Raw genomic sequence first — 23259 nt, forward strand, 5'->3', positions numbered from 1 at the left:
ATTCACAATTTTACATTATTAGTTTGTATCACATAGCAAAATAAAACAAAATGAAATATTTAATGAAGATTTTTAAGGTTTGATGTTTTCAAAATAAATCTTGAACTGCAGTTTTAAACTATATACTCTATAATACATACTATAACCTTCCAGACCACTTTAAAATATTAAAAGAAGTTATTGGCTAACATTTTTCTTACATTACTGTTTTGACAATCCTTTATGATTTTTGTTTTACATCACTGTTAAAGAATTGTGAAAAAAATGTGATCAAATATCTCATTAGTATATAGGATCATTACACTCTAGTAATCACAGGTCTGGTCCAAAATTTCATAAGAGTATCCCATCACTGAAATCAAGAGCAAATATAATCTATTCCTCGATAATGCCGTATTCTTAAAAGAGTCACATAGGAGTTTCATTCTACATACTTATTGCCACTGTTACATAAGTGTGAGATTAGAGGAAAGTGGGAATAACTAATGTTATGCCCCGCATCACTCTTTGATCAGGTTCATTGATGCCATGCATTCTGTAAAGAAGACACAACAAACAACCTAATGATTAGATAGTTTAATGCTTTTTCCTTATTAGTTGGTCTCTTGTGTTCATATCAGGCCTCATCATGATAATGTAGCATTTGGGCAAAAAGATGCAGCCCAGCAGTCCAGCACTGGAGGCCAAGATGGAGAAGATCTCCACAGCCACCGTGTCTTTTCCTCGTGTGCTGAGATAGGTTGGCACAAAGGACAGCCAAACACTGCAAAATACCAGCATGCTGAAGGTGATGAACTTGGCTTCATTGAAACTGTCAGGCAACTTCCTGGCTAGGAAAGCCACAGTGAAGCTGATGAAGGCCAATAATCCCATGTAGGACAAGACACAGTAAAAGAAAGCAACCATACCTTCATTACATTCCACTATAATTTTTCCTTTCACGGAATGCATGTCTAAATCTGGGAACGGAGGAGAAGTACCCAACCAGACTGCATTAATGAAGACTTGAACAAGGGAACAAGAAATGACAATAGAATGTGCCAGCCTTTTCCCCATCCATTTCCGGAAAACGTTTCCTGGCTTGGAGGCCATGAAAGCCACCACAACTGTAACAGTTTTTGCCAGCACAGAAGAAACCGCAGTGGAAAAGATTATGCTAAAAACGGTTTGTCGAAGGAAGCAAGTGACTTTTGTGGGTTGTCCAAGGAATAGCAGAGAGCAGAGGAAGCAAAGAAGGAGAGAAACAAGGAGGACGTACGTGAGATTGCGGTTGTTGGCTTTGACTATGGGAGTATCCCGGTGCTTAAGGAAGATTCCGAGCACCAGAACTGTCATCAGAGAAAAGAAAAGAGCCAGGAAAGTTAAAACAATACCCAGAGGTTCCACAAAGGAGAGGAAATTTTTCAGTTTGGGAATGCATTTGTCTTTGCTCCTGTTTGGAAATTGATCTTCTGGGCAACTGACACATTTATCTGTGTCTGAAAGAGAAACATAAACATCTAAAAAATACCATATCATGCATTTTGGCAAGAATCTATCAAATGAGAGCTTGCCATCTTGATAGACAGATTATTTGCAGACCCATCCCACCTGGAGATTCTTTAAGCATCTACGGCCAGATATTGAACTGGATGTTGTACTCGGATGAAGAAGAAAAAAGTGAAGGGTACTGCTGACTTCCCAGCATCTGTAGAAGCACTAACACTACAGTACAGTACAGTCTTTATTTTCTTTGAAACACTGTCATCCAGCTCTCTCATAAGTAAATGTAATGAGACAAATGAGGAAATAACTAAAAATAATTAGACAAATGAGGAAATAGCTTCTTAAACTTCTTTTTTTCCAATAGCAAGAATTGGGTCCAGCACCTTAAAGACCAAGATTTCCAGGATATGAGTTTGACTCTCAAACACTCATACGGTGGAAATCTAGTTGGTTTTAACGTGCTACTGGACCTAAATCTCGTTTTTCTACTACAGACCAACATGGCCACCCACCTGAAACTCTTTTTTCCGTTTATGAAAGAGGTCACACATTTGAACACTCTGTTTTGCCCTTTCTTCAATCAGTCCCTCAGAAATGTCTTGGAATTTGGTTTTTTATATTAGTAAATATCATACCTTCTAGTTCTGAAACCATCCCTTCTGGGCATGCGATACAATTGTAGCAGCAAAATTTCTCCCTTTCAATTTTTTCAATGCTAAAACCAGGATGGCAGTTGTCATTGCACAAAGAAATGGGTGGCACCTGTGCTTGGGAAACAGAAATTAGCTGTAGTAAAATGTTTGTGGAATTTTGCTTTTTAAGAGTTTAACTAACGGCACTGTATAGGAGACTTTTGTTAGATAAAATTATCAGAGGGCAGAATATCTGCCCTAAAGGTTAAACGAATTCATGGTAATGTCGTCCCAGAAGTTCACCCTAATGGCATGGTGGGCAACATATTATATTGGCCATCATGAAGACATCCTTCATTTCATTGGGCTTTCAAATTCTACATTTTCATTGCCGGCAATTCGGCTTTCCCAGCCGCAGCAAAGCTGCTTAGGCTGGCAGCCGGCTTTGCAGCCCCACCCGGAGGAAGCTGACAGGCGCCCTTCCCGGGCATCCGGGGCTTTGGCCGGGGGTGGAGCCAAGAGCCATTTGCAGGCGGCTCCGCTTCCCCAGCATCAGTTTCCTCGTGCGCTCGGCCCACCCACCTCACCCTGTTTTAGTGCAGGATTAGCTGGCTGCTGTGACAGAGCCAGGTAGGAATTTTTTCCCTCTTTGCCCTGATTGGCTTTGGGAGAGGGGGGAGGGTTCGCCTACCTTGCACTAATGGCAGTGTTCTGAGGTATTGTTTGGGTGCTGATGCTTGATCTGTCATTGGCAGGAGAGTTTTGGGTATAGGGTGCAGGCCGGTGAGCACCCAGTGGCGCTTCCCCATGGGTGGGGAACAGGGTCTGCCATCAGTGTGGTATGCTTGTGGCAGCTACCATTGCACAGGCAGATGTCTGCTGGGGATCCCCAAGTACAAGGCCTTCCTTCATGCTAGACAGCTGGGGTGTTAGGTGCTTGATGGGGGGATCCCTTGCCTGGCTGGCCGGGATGCAGCCATTCAAGGGATGGCCTACACCCGGGGCTTTAGGGCTCGCCCAGGCAGGTCCAGAGTGGGGACTAAGAGTTGATCCCGTGGCTTGACCTGTACCGCTTAGTTGGCCCTTGCCTTGTTTATTTTAATGGTCATTTTAATAAACGGCCCTTTAATACCAAGCCTGTGTCTGTCTCTTCATTCCAACTGGGGTTGCAATACTGAGTTGTCAGGCTCTCCTTAACTTGGTTCACATGTTTTGCTTTCACGGTCTTTGACTCTTAAGATAATTACTCTCTGCATAATAATTGACTCATTCAAAACCATGAACCATGTTTCCCGTACCAAGATGAGTTACATGCATTAAGTGTCATGTGAAAAAGAAGTTTTGTTTTACCCCTTGCTTCTAACACTCTCACGTTTCAGTGTATTTCCTGTTTAAGAGACAGAGCAGTTATTTTCTTACCTGGGTGAAATTTCTATGCCATTTAATTTTTTTCGCATCAATGGTGACCTCTTCACTCAGGGGTTCCTGAGGATTCAGCCTTCCAACTTTGATTCTGACATAAGAGTTATTGGGGAAAGTGACCAGATTTGTAATGTCAAATCCAGCTGCTAATTCTCCATTTTCATTAAATACCACTTCATCTCCAGCGCTGTTGTTGAATGAGATCCTCTGCAGAAAGGAATGGAGCTAAAGAGAAAAAAAGTAATAATCCTAAAAGCTGAGGCAATGCTGATGAAGAACCGATGGTTACATTTAACACTATAACCTAGCCTTTCTTAGTCATATTTTGTTTGGGTTTGTGTAAATTTTTATCTGCATCTGCTGACAGCCCTGATTTAAATGCTAGAAGACGGTCGGTATATACTGGCCTTCAGGTTAAGTATCGCACCATAATATTTTTAGCTGATCGGTTTTGGGGGATTGTTTATAATATGGCAGATAGGGTTGTTTTTGATGTTATGTATTAGGGCCCAGATCCATTTTATCTCGTACGGTGTATTTTGCTTGTTTCTGGGTTTTCTATCTTTTTTCTCTGGTCATGGATTGCAATAAACTAATAATAATAATAATCAGGGCTTTTTTTTCTGAGGAAAGAGGTGGTGGAACTCAGTGGGCTGCCCTCGGAGAAAATGGTCACATGGCTGGTGGCCCCGCCCCCTGATCTCTAGACAGAGGGGAGTTTAGATAAACTCTAGTTTAGTCTAAACTCCCCTCTGTCTGGAGATCAGGGGGCGGGGCCACCAGCCATGTGACCATTTTCAAGAGGTTCCGGAACTCCGTTCCCCCGCGTTCCCCCTGAAAAAAAGCCCTGATAATAATTCTAAAAGCTATGATGTGAAATATTCTCATGATACTCTATCGTCATGTTCTATAGAAAGTTTAAAACAAATAAAATACTGATAATTGCACAACCAAAAACATGATTGTACTGAGATCATGACAACAGGCATGTGCTAATAAGGAAGTATTACCTGCCAAGGGTTCACATTTAGAAGAGACACCCTGCCTGCATCCTTCTTTGCTCTGTATTTGGCTTTTGAGTAGAACATGGAATGCAAAGCATGTGCAATAGCATACACAGTATTATAAATACTGTAAGCATGGCCAGTCATGCTCATTTCAAAAAAAGGTCCAGGAAGCTTCTCCAGCTTCTCTTCTCCAGTACATAATTTACTATCCTCTGTAGGTATACTGGAATTCAAGAGGAATGTGCAGTCAAAAGCTTGCTCCCAGAAATCTTTGATGAAACCATCCCCTTTTATGCCAGAAGGGTTAATAACTTGAAGAAACTTTTGGAAGCCAGCAAGCTCATTTGAATGAATGCTGAAGGAAAGAGCACCGTGGAACATTTGTATGTCCCAGTTTCTTTGTATAGCTAGGAATATGAAATCGATCTGGGCCATTGTAATCCACACTTTTCCTGCAGAGATTTCTCCCTTATATTTAAAATCTGATAGAGGAATCCATGTAGTTGTTACCCATAAAATGTTTGCTAGCCACAAAATGGATGCCGTTTCTCCATATATCACAAATGCATTGACTTTCTTCTCCATAAAATTGGGAATATTCATCAGCATGTCAGAGAAGATAGATTCAAGCTTAAATAATGAAAATGCTTCAGGGACTATTCCTATGAAGGCTGGACAGATTCCATTTTGGGAAAGCAAAGGCTCCATGGCTTGCAAAAAATGTTCTCCACCATCGTCATTTGAAGTTATGAATCCTACCCATTTCCATTTGAAATGGAGAAGTAATTGGATTATTCCTTGATACTGAAAAGCTTCATTAGGGACCATACGGTAAAAAGAAGGGAAATGGGTTCTTTCATCCTCTGTAGGTTCAAATGAGCCATAGGAAATCTTTAAAAGAAAAAAAAATCTATATTTCAAAGAGGGAATACCAGGTATATCTGGGAGCTCTACATATATACAATTCTATGCAGAGTTAAGGCTATTGAAACCCAATTATACCAACTGTGCTTAATTTTGAACTAGATTACAGTAATTATTTTTTAAAAAAACTGTCTTAGGTCTTTTTTGCATAGCAATTTTTGCCACTTCTTGCCCCATATATCTTTGGGCTTTCTTCTGAATTCCAGATGATTAACTTCCCCTTCAGATTTCAATGCGGCATTTCAAGGGTTGTCTTCTAAATTTTCTGCCTGCACAGAAAAAGCACATGCAGAAAATTCAGAAGAGACCCCTTGAAATGCTACACTGAAATCTGAAGGGAAAGTTAATCATCTGTAATTTGGAAGAAAACCCAAAGAAGTATGGGGCCAAAAGTGGCAAAAATCCCTCATGCAAAAAAGGCCTTAGCAAGTTACCTTAATTTCAGAAGGACTGCCAGTGTGCCTTATATGTATTTTTAAAATGTAATTTCACTTAGCAAGTGAAAATAGATATGTTGGAAAAACTTAATATGGAAGGAAAAGAAGACCAACAGTACAGATTTAAATAACATGCTGCTTCTAAATATATTAAGTCAAAATTTTAAAAGGCAATGCTGATTAAAATTATGTTTGGGTCCAGGTTATATGGTCCTTGGATCATGAGCTCAATTTTTTTAAAATTAGTTTTATTATATTGGTTGCTTAACAGGAAAACTATTTCCTCTAAATTCAGAACAACAACTATCTGATACTAGGATTGGCTAGAAGCTGAACCGGACCTTTCCCTAGCAAGAATATATTGTTGCGGAAACTTTTATTTGTTAAACTTCTCATTTCTAGATAACTTCTAAAAATGATGGAGTTGGTTAATTTTGATCTTTGGAAATCTTATTGATTGACCTGAACTTTCATTGTCTTGGAGCTCAGGAACATTTCAGCTAAGAATTAGGTCATTAAGGAATTTATAAAAAGAAGAAAATCTTGAACTGCAGTGCAGCCACAAGACAAGAAGTAGTTCTTGGAATTTCAGTCGAAATACTACCCGCTTCAAAGCCAATGCTTTTCATTCAACCTCTATTTTCTATTGCCCCAAACTCCCCAGTGCTAGTCACCAAAGTCTCTGCTCAACAAAATGCTCATATGGAATTGGACTGCTTCTTTCCAAATTATTATTACTATTACGTTTATTATTAGAAGGAGGAGGAGGAAACCAGAGTTAGATTTGTTAGCAAATCAATAGTCTGTTCCATTGGGATCAATAGGAAACATATCTGCATGCAACTTCCCCCTGTACTTATTGTCAGGGCTTGCCGCAGCCCCCGCTAGGCGGGGCACCGGGCGGTCTGTTCCTGATGTCAAAGGGGTGCCAGGGATGCTGCAGGACCCTGCTCTGTGGAAGGAGGGGCGGTATACATCACCCAGGCTCCCTCTCAATCCACTCGCTGGCCTGCTCAACCTGTGTCACTCACCCCCTTTGACCTCTGCCATCTCCCCCTCCATCCACTCTCACTCCATCACTCCTACTCAAACCCACCACCTCAGAGCTCTTCCTAGCCATCCTTTATAGGGCTTTCCTTCTCCGCCCTGCCCTCCTTCCAGGCTCGTTCCGTCTCTTGACTTGGCCCAGCTGTGCTTCCCCTCAGGTGTTTCCCTCCCATCACTCATCCCTTCTAGGCTTCCTTGCCTTTCTGGCAGGGTGGGGTTAAATGCGAACAAACCCCAGCTGAGGTTTCCTTGGCCTTGCTCCCGAGGAGCTGCCCCAGTAGGCCTCTGAGCTGCTGAGCTTCCCTGGCCTTGCTCGTGAGGAGCCACCCCAGTCAGCTTCTGTGCTGCTGAGCTTCCCTGGCCTTGCTCGTGAGGAATTGCCCTGGCCAGCTTCTGGGCTACCTGCCCATTGATGCTGGGCAGGGCTGCCCATCTCCTCCCCCAGAATGCCTGTGGCAGCTCCACCTGGAGTCACTTTGCTCCTGGCACTCCCTGAGTCTGGTTATTGCCTTCTAGCTGGTGGATAGGCTGGGGCATGGCTCTGAGCTGTTGTAGCTGCTTCTCCTCCTTGGCTGGCAAGGGCTCTGTTTGGGCAGCTGCTGGGTCCCTATTCCCCCTGCCTTTGCCCCATCCCTCTGCCCTGCTTAGCTCCCTATCTTCTCCCTGGAGGGTGGGGCTGACTGGCCTTGCCCGCCCCTTCCAGCCCTCTGGGGCCTTGGACCTTTGCCCCTTTCCCCTGGCACAGGCAGGTTCTGGCTCTGATGGTTGGCCGGGGCAGCAGGGCAGCTGCCTCCTGGCTGTCTCTCGGCAAGGCCGGGGGCTGTGCCTCAGACCACAGACACTTATATCCCTCCCTAGGCTCCAGGTAGACAGGAGAAACTACCTTGATTCTATAGCAATTTAAATTCTCATTTGCAAAGTAAACACAGTGTACAAAACTAGTACCAGAATACATTTTCCAGATGAAAAATTACTGGCTTAGGGTTCTGAGTTTTTCTTGTATTTTCATTTATTTATAAATATCAAGATATTTACAAATCACAGCAAGTCAATCGAAATATTTTTACCATCAAAATCAAGCTGACTTATGGCTACCTCCCAAGACATTCAGAGGTGGTTTACCATTGACTGCCTCTGTTTAGCAACTCCAGACTTCCTTGGACATCTCCCATAAATATTAACCAAAGCTGACCCTGCTTAGCTTCCAGACTGGACTAGCCTAGGCTATCTAAGTCAGGGCATCAAATCATATACATCTCAACAAAATTCAACCGCAAAAATATATCATAAGAATAGGTGTCACAATTTCTCAATGTTAGCTATATAAATCAGTGTACCATTATGATTTTCAAAAGTCAGTGAATATGGACCTTCTCATAGAATCAAAAAAGGGGTTGCACAACAAGGCATTATATTTGCAGATGACACCAAACTGGGGGGAGTAGCAAACATCCTTGAAATGAGAGATAGCAATCAACAAGATCTGAACACTCTAGAAAAGTGGGCAGATTTGAATAAGTTGCCATTTAACATGGATAAGTGCCAGGTTCTGCACCTGGGTAACAAAAATGCCAAGCATGCATACTGAATGGGAGATACACATCTGGGTAGCAGTGTGTGTAAACAATATCTTGGGGTGCAGATGGATGAGTAGCTAATATGAGCAATCAGTGTGATACAGTAGCAAAAAAGGCAAATGCCATATTGGGGTGAATCAGCAAAGGTATAACATCCAAATCATGGGACATCATTGTCTCATTATATACTGTGCTGGTCAGGCCCCACATGTAGCATTGTGTGCAGTTCTGGAGGGTTCACTTCAAAAAGGATGTGGTGAAATTGGTGCAGAGGAGAGTAACTTGGATGATCAGAAAAGACTGAAGGACTTGGGAATGTTCAGTTTGGAGAAGAGGAGGTTGAGGGGGGGAAACATGATTGCTCTCTTTAAGTATTTAAAATGCTGTCACTTAGGGGAGGAAAGGGAACTGTTACTATTGGCAATGCAGGCTAGGGTTTAAACAATGGGTTTAAACTACAGGAAGGAAAGTATCCACTGGACATCAGAAAAAACTTCTTCACATTAAGAGTAATTCAATAGGGTAATCAGCTGCTTAGGGTTGTGATGGGTCCCCCCTCATTGGCAGTTTTCAAGGAGTGGCTGTATGAATACTTGTCAGGGATGCTTTAGGCTGTTCCTGCACTGGGCAGGGGTTGGACTAGATGGTTTGTAAGACTTCTTCCAAATCCATGATTCTATTATTCTAATTATACAGATTTGTAAAGAGATTTAATTTTCTGTAATAAGTTGTAAAAAGGCTCTCAGCTTTCTGAAAAGTAAGGTTTCTTAACCCATCCAATCTCTCAGCTAGATTCTGAGAATTTTGAGAATTTTACTATTTGCAACAACTTAGGTCCAGGTCTTAATATCATTTTATCAATAGTAAGTATATATTGAACCATAGATCTGTACTAGAACTGGGATCTTTTTTAGCATAAACTCAGGCATTCGTTGTATTTCCCTAATACTTTTCTTTCCCAAGAGCTTCTTGGGAAGTAGAATCATAGAATCAAAGAGTTGGAAGGTACCTCTAGGGTCATCTAGTCCAACACCCTGAACAATGCAGTAAATTCACAACTACTCTCACAACTGCCCCAATGACCCCTGTTCCATGCCCAAAAGATGGCAAAAGTATTTCTGAAGTTGATCTTTTGAACACTACATATCCAACATAGATACTGATCAACGTTATAAATCCAAACTACGGCTGATTTCACACATGTTGGATAATGCACTTTCAATGCACTTTATCAATCGTTTGAGGTGAATTTTTTGTTCCGTGCACAAAAAATCAGTTCCAAATGATCAATAAAGAGGATTGAAAGTGCATTATCCAACGTATGCGGAATCACTCTACATCAGGTTAAAATACCAAATATGGAACACTCCGTAAGGGAAGCTATACTATGTACACACTTCCACCTTACTTTGCTATGCTCCAATACTGAAAGTTTTGTGAGAGGTGAAAAAACAGTTAAAACATAGATACCTATACTTGAAAAGGAAACACCAGAAGTCTCATATAATATTTTCCCGTTAAGCTATCTCTTTTCATTCCACTTAACATCTTTTATTTGTCTTATTTCAATCATAATTTCCACTCCTTCTGAAATATAGAATTGCTACAATGAAGTGCATGTGAAACAATGAAGTACATGTGATATACATTATCCCAACTACAACAAAAAACTGTTGGCTATGCATAGACCTTACCTGGGGAATCTTATAAAGAGTTAAGATATCTGCCATGCGCAAAGAGGTATCAGAGCTAAGTCCACCAATGACTCCTATTATGTTTTTCTGGATGCCACATTTGTAGTTGGGCAAAAATATCTGTGCTTTGAAGAGCAAGTCCAGAGTGGTACGGTAGGACATTGTTGCATCATAGTAGCTGTCATAGATATGGAACCCAAGAGAGACATTGGGCAAGATCTTGGGATCCTCATTGATTTCTTTGGTGGCAAACACCAAGGCCAGGATGTGCTGGTAGAATTTTGTCAACACTCTGAAAATCAAGTGAGTGGCTATTTCATCGAAGAATTCTTCAATATATTAAATTATTTTAAAACAATACCAGGGCATTTAGGCTATAACAGATTCAGCAGTCTGAGTGTAAAGGGACGTAAAGCTGAAGAATGAGACATGACTATGTTCTATTGTAAACCAGAATCAGTTGTTTAATTTCTACTCGATTGCCTCCATGGGTTTATATATTATTAATAACATGTCTGAAGAAAGTAACTGCTTAGAGTTCAGGTCAAATTGTATGTAAAAGTCAGAACACACACTGCAGGGATGTCAATAAAAGATACCTAACCGACCTGAATAGATAAGGCTAGCCCAATCTCGTCTGAAGCTAAGATTCTGACAACTAAGGAAGTCCAGGGTTGCTTTGAAGAGGCAGGCAATGGCAAACTACCTGTGCCCATCCCTTGCCTTGAAAAAACTTCAAGGTTACCTTTAGTGGGCTTCAAGTCAATTGCATTTTACTCAATATATTTTCTAAAATTTCAGTCCCTTCACGTTCAACAACTATGTTAAAACCATCCATAATTCCAACCATCCATAATTCCAACTATCCATAATTTATAGACACAATCCTAAGGGATGGGGAGATGCCAGGGCTCAGTGGTAGAACAACTGCTTTCTTGTGGAAGGTTGCAGGCATCCCTGTATCTCCAGTTAAGCGAATCAGATGGTAGGCGATGTGATCTCTTCTGTATCTGAGAACCTCGAGATTATCTTCGCAAGAGATAATCATGATAGACCAGAAGTCTGACTCTGTACAAAGCTGACTCATGTGTCCAAGATCAGGAAATGTCCTTTGTCCTTTAGCATTGCAGTATAAACACCAAAATACTATGCTATATGTTATGTTATAATTCTTGATCATTAAGTCACCTTGGAGGCATTCATCTCCTCCCTGGAAAGTAGGATAAAATGATGATTGGGCCACCCATCTGTTGCCGCTTTCTGCATTCTTGTGACAGTGACAGCAAATACAATCCTGTCCAACCTCAATGCCTCGTGGACCACTGTTTTGGTGCCAGAACATAAGGAAAGGTGACACATCTGGTGCAATTTCATTTGATACATATATTGCAGCTGCAATCAGTGTGGTTCAAAACGCTGGTAATTTGCTGAGGAATGCTGTCACATGGTCAAAACAATCTTTCAAGGTGCTTTGAATATTTGATCTCTGGTCCATTCAGCGTCACTCTCCAAATATAGAACTACGTGAGAATGGCTCGTGCTCGATTTATTGGAATCAGTTACAGAAAAAAAAAACCTACACCATCTTTAGTTCCCTTTAAACGTGGCAAGGTTCTGATCCTAAACACCACAGCCTTGAAAGTCTACTCTCAGTTGACCAAAGAGTTATGGTTCCAAATGTCATTTTGCCAATCTAAGGGAGAGGAGCTAACCTGACTTCGGTAGCCCAGGTGAGCCTGAGCTTGTCAGATCTCAGAAGCTAAACAGGGTTGGCCTTGATTAGAAATTGGATGGGAGACCTCCAACAAAGACCAGGGTTGCAGAGGCAGGCAATGGCAACCCACCTATATTAGTCTCTTGCCTACCAGAAGATGCCATAAGTTAGCTATGACTTGAGGGCACTCTCCACCACCACCAAGGGAGGAGCTACACATTCCACTTATTTCTAAAGCCATTTTCAGATATTTTATTTTAATTTTTTCCAAATGCAGCGACCCAGGCTGCCTCTTTGAGTGGGAGAAAGGTTCTTTATCCCATACCTCCTCTGTTGCTCTCCCGCTGCAAAAAACCCACCAAGATTAATTTTTACCCATGTTTTGGAACAAAGTATATAAATGCATACACTTAAGAGTTTGCTTAGCAGAGTATGCATATTCAAATCAAATTTATTATTATGGTCCTAGACCAGCAAAAGAATTACAGGAATGATCAATGTTACAGAGATAAACTAGAGAATTCCGATTAAAAGATACCTCAGTAACATAATAGATTACATTGCCTTAAAATATTTAAAATATTTAAAAATGCTTAAAATTTAAATTTCAGCATATCATAAAAACCAGGTACCATAAAACCATAGGACAAAACTGTCTTTAGTTGGTAGTAAACGAACTCCTGTTCTTTATTACCATCCAACCAAACTTAGCAACCTTATGTGTTATGTCCTGGGATCTTAAGTGAACATTGCATAGTTTTGCCACGTGTGCTTGTTTTTAATCATTTCTTTTCCTTATCAATACTATCTAAGATACATTTACATTTTATATAATTTTTTAAAAAATCACTACAAAAACTGACAAGAATCTGTGAAAACATAATGAAAAAATCAAAAGTTACTTTATGTGGGGGTAAAACAATTTCTTACACTAGAGGATTACTTGGTTCCTGAGAAGGGTGTTTTTTGAAGGACAGCATAGGGAAAACATAACCAACATGAGTTGCAATTCCACCAATCATCATTTTGCCTGGAAGGTACCATTCATGTTGAATTGGAAGGGGATCGCTTCTGGAGCACACACCAGCATGTAGTTGGCATACCACATGTGAGAGAGTTGTCAGTACCAGAAGGAACATCACAGCATTCACCATCTTGATGGGAAAGCTTCTATCTAGGTAAGGATTCTCCAGAACCTCTCAACAGAGTTATCACAAGCATTGCTCTGATTTACATGAAGTGGCTTGCATGGCAACTGAATCTGGAGTGCACAGTTCCTCAAGAAACATATCTGGCTTCAACAAGTTCCAAGAATTAAGCATCAAATGAAAATAGAGAGTCACTGATTCAAAGACTGATCCTAATAAACAAAAGGGTGAAACAGATGAAACAAGAAAAGCCCTACCAATCCCCTGTCCCTACTCTCAACTGTGATTTTATATTCATTTCGGACAGCTGGTGGAATATTTTTTCTCTGGAAAGCCCAGGTGAATAAATTACAATGATTTTGATAATTCAGGGGAGATAATTACTTTCTGCATAGTTTCCCAACTCCTGGCGCTATCTTTGGTAAAAAAAACTCTCATGCAAAGATGTTTGTGAGATGTTAGCAAGATATTCTAATACTCTCTAGTGGGCTTGCAATGAGGAAATGAGTTCATGAAATCCCCAAATAACCTCCAGGAAGGGAGCGTGTTCTGATATCAAATAATCTCAAATGTTATAGTTAGCTGCGTCTTCCTAAATTTAAACGTTCAAAAAACAAATGTTCTTCATCATCAGCCAAAACTTTTCTCAGCTAATAACACTTCCCCCTCCACCATGCAGTGGTGGTGGAGAGTGCCATCAAGTCATAGCTGACTTATAATGACCCCTGGTGGGGTTTTCATGGCAAGAGACTAGCAGAGATGGTTTGCCATTGGCTGCCTCTGCAACTCTGGTCTTCGCTGGAGGTCTCCCCTCCAATCACTAACCAAGGCTGACCCTGCTTAGCTCTTGAGATCTGACAAGATCAGGCTCATCTGTGCTATCCAGGTCAGGGCAAATCATAAGTTGAAAATTAAATCCTGCCCTCAAGTCATAGCTGACTTATGGCAACCCCTGGTAGGATTTTCATGGCAAGAGATGGTTTGCCATCGCCTGCCTCTGCAACCCTGCTCTCCGTTGGAGGTCTCCCCTCCAATCACTAATCAAGGCCAATCCTGCTTAGCTTCTGGGATCCAACGAGACCAGGCTCACCTGGCCTAGTCAGGTCAGAGCCCACAATTCATTACCTGATGTAAATCCCCTCTGCAATGGCTAAACTCACTTCTTTTATATTAATTTAGGGAGTGAGTCTAAACAGGACTTCTTTGAAGTAAATCTCATTTTAGGCAATGAGCCCACTCCCAGGAAAATATTGATGGAGTGAAGGTAGAATAGGGCTGCAGGGCCGAGAACTTCTGAGAACTCTAGCAGCTCTCTGACTTATATAGATGACAGATTTTTAACCAGTTTTCAGGGTAGTCACAAAACATTCCAAAATGCAGAAAATTCAGGGAGGGCTGCCCTTTCCCATTCATCGGCTGCCCTTTCCCATTCATAGAAATTCAGTGATATGAGAAGTTCCAGTCTGCAGACCTTTCATAACATTCCTCAGAAGCACAAAAATGTACCAAATAGATAAATGAACAGCCACCCATGCCTAAGTGTTGTACTGCATAACTGTCCTACTGGAACTCTAGTTGGTACAGCATTGCTATTGCTTCTGTTGGAGGAATGCCTGCAAAGAAAGGGAAACATGAGAACAATAACAATAATATGCTACAGCAGCTATGTGTTCTTTCGTTCTCAGATTCTTCCCCCGCAGAATTCCTCACATTTTCAGATACATCCGGGGGGGGGGGAATAGTGCAGTAATAAAGACAAATACTCCCCTGTCCTTTGTCGGGAAATGTAGTGAAGGACCAATGGAGTGCTCTCTTTCACACACACACTTTAGTCTGCAGTTATTCCCTCTACGGGATAGCCCAGGAGAGCCTGATCTCATCACATCTCAGAAACTGAGCAGGGTCAGCCTTGGTTAGTAATGTCAGGCTATGGATGACGGGAAACAGTAGATAGATCCCTGGACCATTGCAGCAAGACACAGGTTCTTGGTCAAAGGGCTTTTATTCAGAAATCAGATCATTTCCATATATATGTCCATAAGACTATTTAGAAGCAAGGTAGACCTCTAAGCAGCAAGAGTAGAAGTTGATAGGAATGACATCATGTGAGAGAGACTTCTCTTTTAACATTCAAGCCTGCTCTTCCCCGCCCCCCCCCCCCAATCCTAAACAAGGTTTTGGCACTCTCCTGGTGTGAGAACATTCCACATATTTGTAATATCAAAGTGAGTCACTAAGAAGCAAGACATAGCAAAGGCTGAGGGTACAAGGTCATAAACACTGGAAGCTGTTACAGTCCATCAGATAAATACCTGTGGTAGAAGCCTGTAAGAGAAATAGTTATAACACTGGTAAAATGACATAGAGTTACAGCAGGATACAGTAGTTCAGCACAGAAGGATCATTCACATTGGCATGGATAGGGCTCAGACATGACAAGTAATTGAATGGGAGACCTCTATGGAAGATCAGGGTAGCAGAGGCAGGCAATGGCAAACCCCCTCTGTTAGTGTGCTGAGAGTATAACTCTGTATATAAATAATAGAAGTTTAACCTATATAGTTCGATTGTATTTGACTTGAATGTATTTGACTTTTATAAGTATACTGTGAAGGTTTCTAAGGGTTTCCCTTTCTTGCATTTGGTTATTGAGACCTTCCCCTCTGTGATTATAGTGTGCTGAGTACAGGCAGGAAACAGACACAAACCTAACTAGAGTCCAAAGTATGCCAAAGCCATCCAGGGAACAAGGAAGAAAACATAGTCCAGAACATTAAGTCCAAGGGTCAGAGCCAGGAGACCAGGTAGAGCAGAGAGCTGGGTCGCAGTACAGCCAGGTGGGCCTTTGCACAGATGCTTCTGCAATGAGAGGAAAGGCGTCCTGGCTTAAGAGCAATCACCTCCAAGGTAGTGCTTCATCCTGCTAGGACTCAAGGTCACTACACTGCCGTTTCAGTACCTGGAGCCTTGCACTTCATCTCCCTTCCTGTACAGCACCCTATGCTGCTTCTCAGGTTCAGGGGAGCTGGGTGGGGATGTTGCCCTGGTCTCAACTGCTGGTGCAGGTAAGGGAACAGCTTCTGTCTCTGATTCTGCCCTGGATTCCTCAGCCTGCTCTGGCAAGGGCTCCTGCTGTTCCACTCCCTGCTGCTCCTCCATGTGCCTGACTCCTGAGGAGCTTGGAATACTCTGTCCCCTGTCGTCCTCCACGAAGTCTTCATCCTCCGAGGTGTCCATGACACTTAGTCTCTTGACATGAAAACCCCACCAGGAATTGCCATAAGTTAACTATGAGTCAGGATTTCATTCATTTTTATGCCTATTTAATGTAGCTAGGGAGTGATCTTGAAAGTCAAAACGGAATCATAAGGGTTTAATTAGCATTAGCAGTGATTGAACTGGAGTACATGTTGCTCATCCTCCAAGTTAGCTAAGCGCCCAGTTACTTTTGTTAGTTCCTGGTAAAAGCTTACTTGTATATGGCTATGCACGAACCCCAGGACACTTCCCCACCCCCCTCCATACCATATAGTGTATTTTTGCACCAGTGGAGAGACTGGTTGGATCCAACCCAATGCATGTTTAAAACATAGTTTATTCAAATGAAAAAAAAATACAGAAGTGAATATTTCATCATTATCAGAGAACATTAAATAAGGTATGACCCTATGTGTCCAACCTGATGGATAATCAAGCCTGATTGAAGGTGTGAGGGTTGGGTTTTTAAATTACATTTGAAAAGGGGGCATAATTTGAAGTGTGACCAGTATAGTCTCAGCCCAACCTCCTCTGGCCAGACTGACCTCAAGTGACTTCTAAATGCAATTGTTTCAGATATTTGGGAAAGTGGGGGGGACAGTAACTTTTATTGATAATCTTGGACAAGGATGTTCCGAAACGAGTTCAAAACCATATTCAAGGGTAACTGGCTGGATTCATTCAGTTTTAACATTTTAGCCGATGATTCCTGGGTACAAACAGTTATCAGCTGCTCTTGGGATGAACCTTTGGCTTTACCAAGAAAGAAGGTTATAGGTTATTAAATGAGGACAATTTAATTGACTACCAAAGATTACATTAGAAAGCAGGAAAAGAAAGTATCTTTCACTTTGCAAGATAAAAAGACCAGATAATATTTTCAACAAAACACTCCATGGAGGGGGGGGTGGCCGGGAGTTGGAAAGCTGAAGGAAAGAAGATGGGGAACAGGCAGGAGGGGAGGTTGAAAGTGAGTGACACAACACAACACTGCAGCTAGCTGGAGTTGAGAGGAAAGAAGGGGAGGTTAGAATTGAGAGGACTGAGGGAATGAAGAAGGAATACATGGGGGAAAGGGGGTAGGGTGGAAGTGGGTGGCTTTTGCAAAGCTAGAACCAAAAGAAGGAGGGAGACATTATCTAAAAAAAAATATCGAAAGGATTAGCAGAACTCATAGAAGGTAATGTTGAGAAACTGAGAGAGGAAAATATAACGTCAGATAGGGGCAATAAGCAGAGAATTCCCAAAACTGCCTTGACAAATTTGGGGGCCAGGGCCTAAGTGGGCTGGAATTTGAGGAGGATGTGATGCTCTAGGAAATCCCTGTTATCTTTATGATCTTTACCATAGAAATGAGGAGAAATTCCTAAAACATCAGTATGTGGTGGCCATTTTTTCTCCTGGTTCTCAGTTCCTCAAGAGTGGGAAACTGAAGCTGGTAATTCATCATCCCAGGCAGGTAAATGGGAAGGCTGAATGAGGAAAGGAAGGGTCTAGAAGGGAATTAGAGGCAAACTTGATGGGGAAAAGGAGTAGATCAGGGGGCTGGGGTTGGGGGAGAAGGACAAGGTTTTTTTTAAAAAAAACAAAGAGGTTCAGAGGGAGAGGTAACAAATTAATATTTTGCCTAGTGTTGGGTCTCAAGTGGTGGCCAGCTCAGATGCAAATGTGTAACAATGGGGGGAAGTTTTTCCAGATGAAAGCTAACCTAAGATGAAGGGATGGTGATCTTATATCAAGCTTGATTGCTCTGGGCTTTTTATCATCTGTTTTTGGGAGGAAGAAGAGGAGGAAAGGCTCCTTTGCTTCATGGGTATGAGAATACAGCCTTAACTGAGCTGTCTGGTGGGAACAGATTTCCTTGAAAGTCTGGAGATGTGATTTGTATGATTCACAAGCATTGCAGATCCTGAGTCACTGCTTTGGGGAAGGGCTTAACGTAACTTGAAACATTACTTCCATCGTGAGTTCACCATACTGCCAACCCAGCTTGGCACAAACACACAGCAGCTCTAGGAAATGGCTTGCATTAAAAAAGGAGAGCCCAGATGGGCTCGGAAAGCTGCCGCCGGGGGAGGAAGAGCTCCTGCCTTTATCCCACGCTTTCTTCATCTTCAAGGAGGAGAATCATCCATCTCCATAGATATGAAGATGCCCTAACCTCAGAAGAACATTCGATAGGAAAATCACACCTACAACACAGAGCTGGGAAGACCAAATGGTAGAATGTTAACCTTCCTTTTGGGAAAAGTGGGAGGCCAAAAGGGGAGAGATGATAAACTCCCTTACCGTAAGGAAAACTGAAAGGGGGGGGGACTGGCAACAATGAAGTTAATATGCCTTCTTACTGGGAGCTATCTGACACTTGAGCTGTGTTAGACTGAACTCCATCTTTAGCATTTGTTACTAAACAAAAGGAGGAATCCCCAATCCCAGAAAAAATATAATGGAAGGTTTCTAAATGTTGTAACTCCAAGAAATAAATTTATCATTATTTATGGTATGTTCAGAAGCAGGGGGAAAGGACTTGAGGTTATGCTACTTTTTCATTTTAATCCTTGCATAGTCATTGGCTGTTTCCACAAACTCTTAAAGGGATGGCCCATTCACTAATGCTAGCAGTTTCCCCCCAGGAATCTCTCAAATCCATTCAAAAATTCTTGAGAGGAGAAAGGGATTACAACAGAGCAAACAGATTGATTATAAAATACTTTAATTTTTATTCCTTTTCAATTGTTTTCTGTTGTTCAAATCTGGCCTCATGATAATGATATAGCATTTGGGGAAAAAGATGCACCCCAATAACCCAGCACTGGAAGCTAAGATGGAGAAGATCTCCACGACCACCATGGCTTTTCCTTTAGTGCTCAGGTAGGTGGGGACAAAGGAGAGCCAAACACTGCAAAAGACCAGCATGCTGAAGGTGATGAACTTGGCTTCATTGAAACTGTCAGGTAGGTTCCTGGCTAGGAAAGCTACAGTGAAGCTGACAATGGCCAGAAAGCCCATATAGCCCAAGACACAGTAAAACATGGTGACTGACCCTTCGTTACATTGTACTGTAATTTCTGTAGTCGATGAGTGCATGTCCAAATCTGGGAATGGAGGAGAAGTACTCAGCCACGTAACACAGATGATTACTTGAATAAGAGAACACACAAAGACAATCAAATGTGCTAATCTTTTTCCCATCCAGCTTCTGAAAAGAGTTCCTGGTTTAGAGGCCATGAAAGCCACCACCACTATAATAGTTTTGGCCAATATAGAAGAAACAGCAATGGAAAAGATGGTGCCAAAAGCAGTTTGTCAGAAGAGGCAGGTCACTGTGTTAGGCTGTCCAATGAATAGCAGAGAGCAGAGGAAACACAGAAAGAGAGAGATAAGGAGAATATAGGTGATGTTTCTGTTGTTGACTTTGACTATGGGAGTTTCCTGAAATTTAAAGAAGATTCCAAGCACCAGAGCTGTGAATAAAGAAAAGAAAAGAGCCCAGAAAGCTAAAACGATGCCCAAAGTTTCTTGTAAGGATAGAAAGCTTCTCCTCTTAGGAATGCATCCATCTTGTCCCTTGTTTGGATAGAAATCTGCTGGGCAAGTGACACATTTATCCATGTCTGAAAGAGAAACACATGTTCATGTGAAAGATACCATGTTTCTCTAATGTGCGAGATACCATGTTTCCCTCTTATCTGTAGGTTTTGTATATCCTTTTACACAAAAGGTGAAATTAAAATTATAAACCATCACATTTAAAAATGAAATACTGGTGACACTATGCCAATGTGGAAATTTAATATTGGAGTATGTGTTGTTAACTAAAGATGGGCACAGAACCAAAAAAAAAAAAAAAACGAACCAGGAGGTTTGTGGTTTGTGGGTTTCATGAACCATGAACCACGGAACTGGACCAGTTACGAACCAGTTAGTGGTTTGTGGGGTTGAAACGCCCCTTTCCGGCCTTAACAGCGGCAGGGAAAGGGATATTTAACAGTTTAAAGGGCCCTTTCCTGCCTAGCAAGAGGCAGGTCCTTTTAAACTATCAGCTAGCAGGCGGCAGGCTGGTGGGAGGTCCCTTTAAACTGCCCAAAACCCCAGCCCCTCTATCCCCCCACCCCCCAGCCCCAGCCCCACACTTACCTTCCCCTGTGGCACAGCATCCTTCCTCTCCTCCTGGGAGGGGCGGGAAGGCTGCCGGGGCTGGGGCTGGAACTGTGGGGTGGGGGTAGGGGGGCTGGGATTTGGGCAGTTTAAAGGGATCTGCCATGGCAGGTCCCTTTAAACTATCAGCTGGCAGGCAGCAGGGGGGATCCTCCCTGCCACCTCCCAGCTAACAGTTTAAAAGGACCTGCCCTTGCAAGTCCCTTAAAGGGGCAATTTAAATGGCCATTTCTCTGGGGAAATGGCCATTTAAACTGCCCCTGTAAATATGACCCAACAAACCAGTATACAGTTCGTGGAAGTTCCATGAAAAGTTGCTTCCACGAACCCTGGTTTGCGAACCCCCGAACCGGCCTGGTTCTTAGGTTTTTTGGGTCACATTTAGGTCCAAGCCCATCTCTATTGTTAACCCAAGAATGAAAATCAGTTATCAGCTAAAGACCTGAAATTATGAAAATGAGCCCCGAGGTGCAGAATGGTAAGCTGCAGTACTGCAGCCCAAGCTCTGTTCACGACCCGAGTTTGATCCTGATGGTTCAAGTAGGCAGCTCAAGGTTGACTGAGGGCCAAGCTACACATGACGAATGACACTTGAACAGCAAGTGGATTGAGTGGAGGGCAAGTGAACAGGGAGAAATACACTTGCCATTCAAGTGTCATTCATCATGTGTAGCTTGGCCCTCAGCCTTCCGTCCTTCCAAAATCAGTAAAATGAGTACACAGTTTCCTGGGGGTAAAGTGTAAATGACTGAGGAAAGCAATGACAAACCACTCCATAAAACATCTGCCAAGAAAACGTAGTGATGCAACATCTCCCCCATGGGTCAGTAACAACTCGGTGCTTGCACAGCGGACTACCTTTACCTTTACCATCAATATAAGGTGTGTATTACTTAATATGACAAAAATAATTGGTTGATTTGAAAATTACAGCTATGGAACAGGCACTTAAGATGGAAAGCTTTCTGGATTCACACTCTTAGCTAAGGGTCATAACGATGAAAAAGCCTACAGATTTTGCAGATGACATTACGAACACCTTAAAGAAAATCTCCCTTGTGGACATTTCTTATGTTTAGAAAGAAAATGCATGCTTTAACATTCTTATGATCGTCTATCTGATTTCTTCTCTGTGAGTTTAGGTGAGAGAAAACTTCCAAACAGGACTATAAGAGCCTCTAAAAAAAGGGCAGACAACTTTCAGAGGGGTAGTCTTTTCAGTAAAAGATCATGAACATCTCTTGACTGTATATTTTGGTATATGGAGTTCCATCTTTTAACTTATCAAATCAGAAGTATTATTAATAAATATTTGTATGTTATGTAGGACATCCCTGGATGCCAGAATTATTATGTATAGGTTATTGTAGAACTTCCAGTTTAACGGGGGAAGTTGGTCCATTCAGATGTTCTACATAACTTGTATAAGGGCAGGTCTTGTTAGGGTTTGCCCCCCCCCAAGACTGAATGAAGAGGCAGACACAAGCGTTGAGAATTAAAGGGCTGCTTTCTTAAATTAAAACAACATATATACGGCAAGGGCCTAACTACAGGTCGGGCCCTGGGGTCACGCCTAGTCTCTGCCCCAACCTGTCTGGGCAATCCACCAACAGCCCCGGGGGTGAGCCATCCATAGTATGGCTGTGACCCAGCTGGCCTGGCGAAGCAGTTCACTCCCTTTAAGCTCCCCCCCCCTGGCTATACAGCTGCAAGAGGGGACCGGCTTGTCCAGGGGTTCCCCACCAGGGCATCTGACCTCGCAGCTGGGCCATATAGCAGCCAGCCACTCCTGACAGACCCCAATTCCCCATCAATTGGGATATGCCAGGGGTGGCCACCGGCCTGCCATTCTCCCAACTCCTAACCTGCCAAGGGATGACAAACTCGACCCACCAAAGCCAATTACCTCCCTAAGAACAATACAAGGTAGGCGAAAAACGCACCACCCATAATCCAATGCAGGGAGAAAAGTGAAATAATTCCTACTTGGTCCCAAAACGGCAACCTGCTAATCCTGTACTGAAATAGGGTGAGGTGGGTGGGCCAAGCACAAGTTGCACTGAGGCGCTGAGGGGTGGCACCGCCAAAACAGCCACCGAAGCATCGCCCCTCCAGCGCATCCCACCGCAAATGGGAGGGTACTGGTGCTGCCTCCTCCTCCTCTGAAGAGGCAAAGCATGGCCCCCAGCCATAGTGGCTGATGCCACCAGCCAGGAGTGCTGTATCCCCACAAACCTTTAACATCAGATATTTCACTAGTTGAGTAGATAAGAAGGTTTACCAACTGAACCAATTTATTAATTGTAATTCCTGACACATGTCATCATGTTATCGTGTACCCTTTGTCATTTTTAATATATTCCCAATATTAGATTCTTTTTATGTTTCTTAAGACTAAATCTCCTACCTATCTCATTCGAAAACATCCCTTCTGGACAAGGCACACAATCATAACAGGAAAATTTTTCTCCCTCCTTTTTCTCCATGCTATTCCCAGGAAAGCAGTTTTCACTACATTGAGAAGACGGTGGCACCTATCCTTGGGAATAAAGGAAGAATTTAGCACTGAGAAAGCTTACATAATTTTTTTTAACCAATCAACGAATGACTCAGCATGTCATTACAGCATTGGTTGGTTTGCAGATATAATTTCTCAGGGCAGAGTAATATCTGTCCTTAACAAGGACAGATCAAGGTTGATTTTCTGAATGTAATTGCTTTGCCAGCATTTTATGAGTAAATTACTTTTGGCTGAT

At 42.3% G+C, this 23259-nt stretch overlaps 2 protein-coding genes across 2 annotated transcripts; both read right to left on the reverse strand.

Moving 5' to 3' along the window:
* Nucleotides 1-576: 576 nt before the first annotated feature.
* Nucleotides 577-16324, reverse strand: LOC129339749 (vomeronasal type-2 receptor 26-like). The gene is made up of 7 exons (XM_054994331.1): nt 16276-16324; nt 14652-14700; nt 10226-10517; nt 4550-5437; nt 3537-3746; nt 2121-2247; nt 577-1478 (listed from the first exon to the last, which is right to left on the reverse strand). Exons 1-7 carry the CDS (start codon nt 16322-16324, stop codon nt 577-579), a joined length of 2517 nt encoding a protein of 838 aa, XP_054850306.1.
* Nucleotides 16325-19057: 2733 nt separating this feature from the next.
* Nucleotides 19058-22989, reverse strand: LOC129339750 (vomeronasal type-2 receptor 26-like). The gene is given in 2 exon segments (XM_054994332.1): nt 19058-19959; nt 22911-22989. Coding segments are annotated over 2 exon segments (981 nt in total).
* Between the last annotated feature and the right edge of the window lie 270 nt (nt 22990-23259).

The sequence above is a fragment of the Eublepharis macularius genome, chromosome 12, assembly GCF_028583425.1.
Source record: "Eublepharis macularius isolate TG4126 chromosome 12, MPM_Emac_v1.0, whole genome shotgun sequence".
NCBI lineage: Eukaryota > Metazoa > Chordata > Lepidosauria > Squamata > Eublepharidae > Eublepharis > Eublepharis macularius.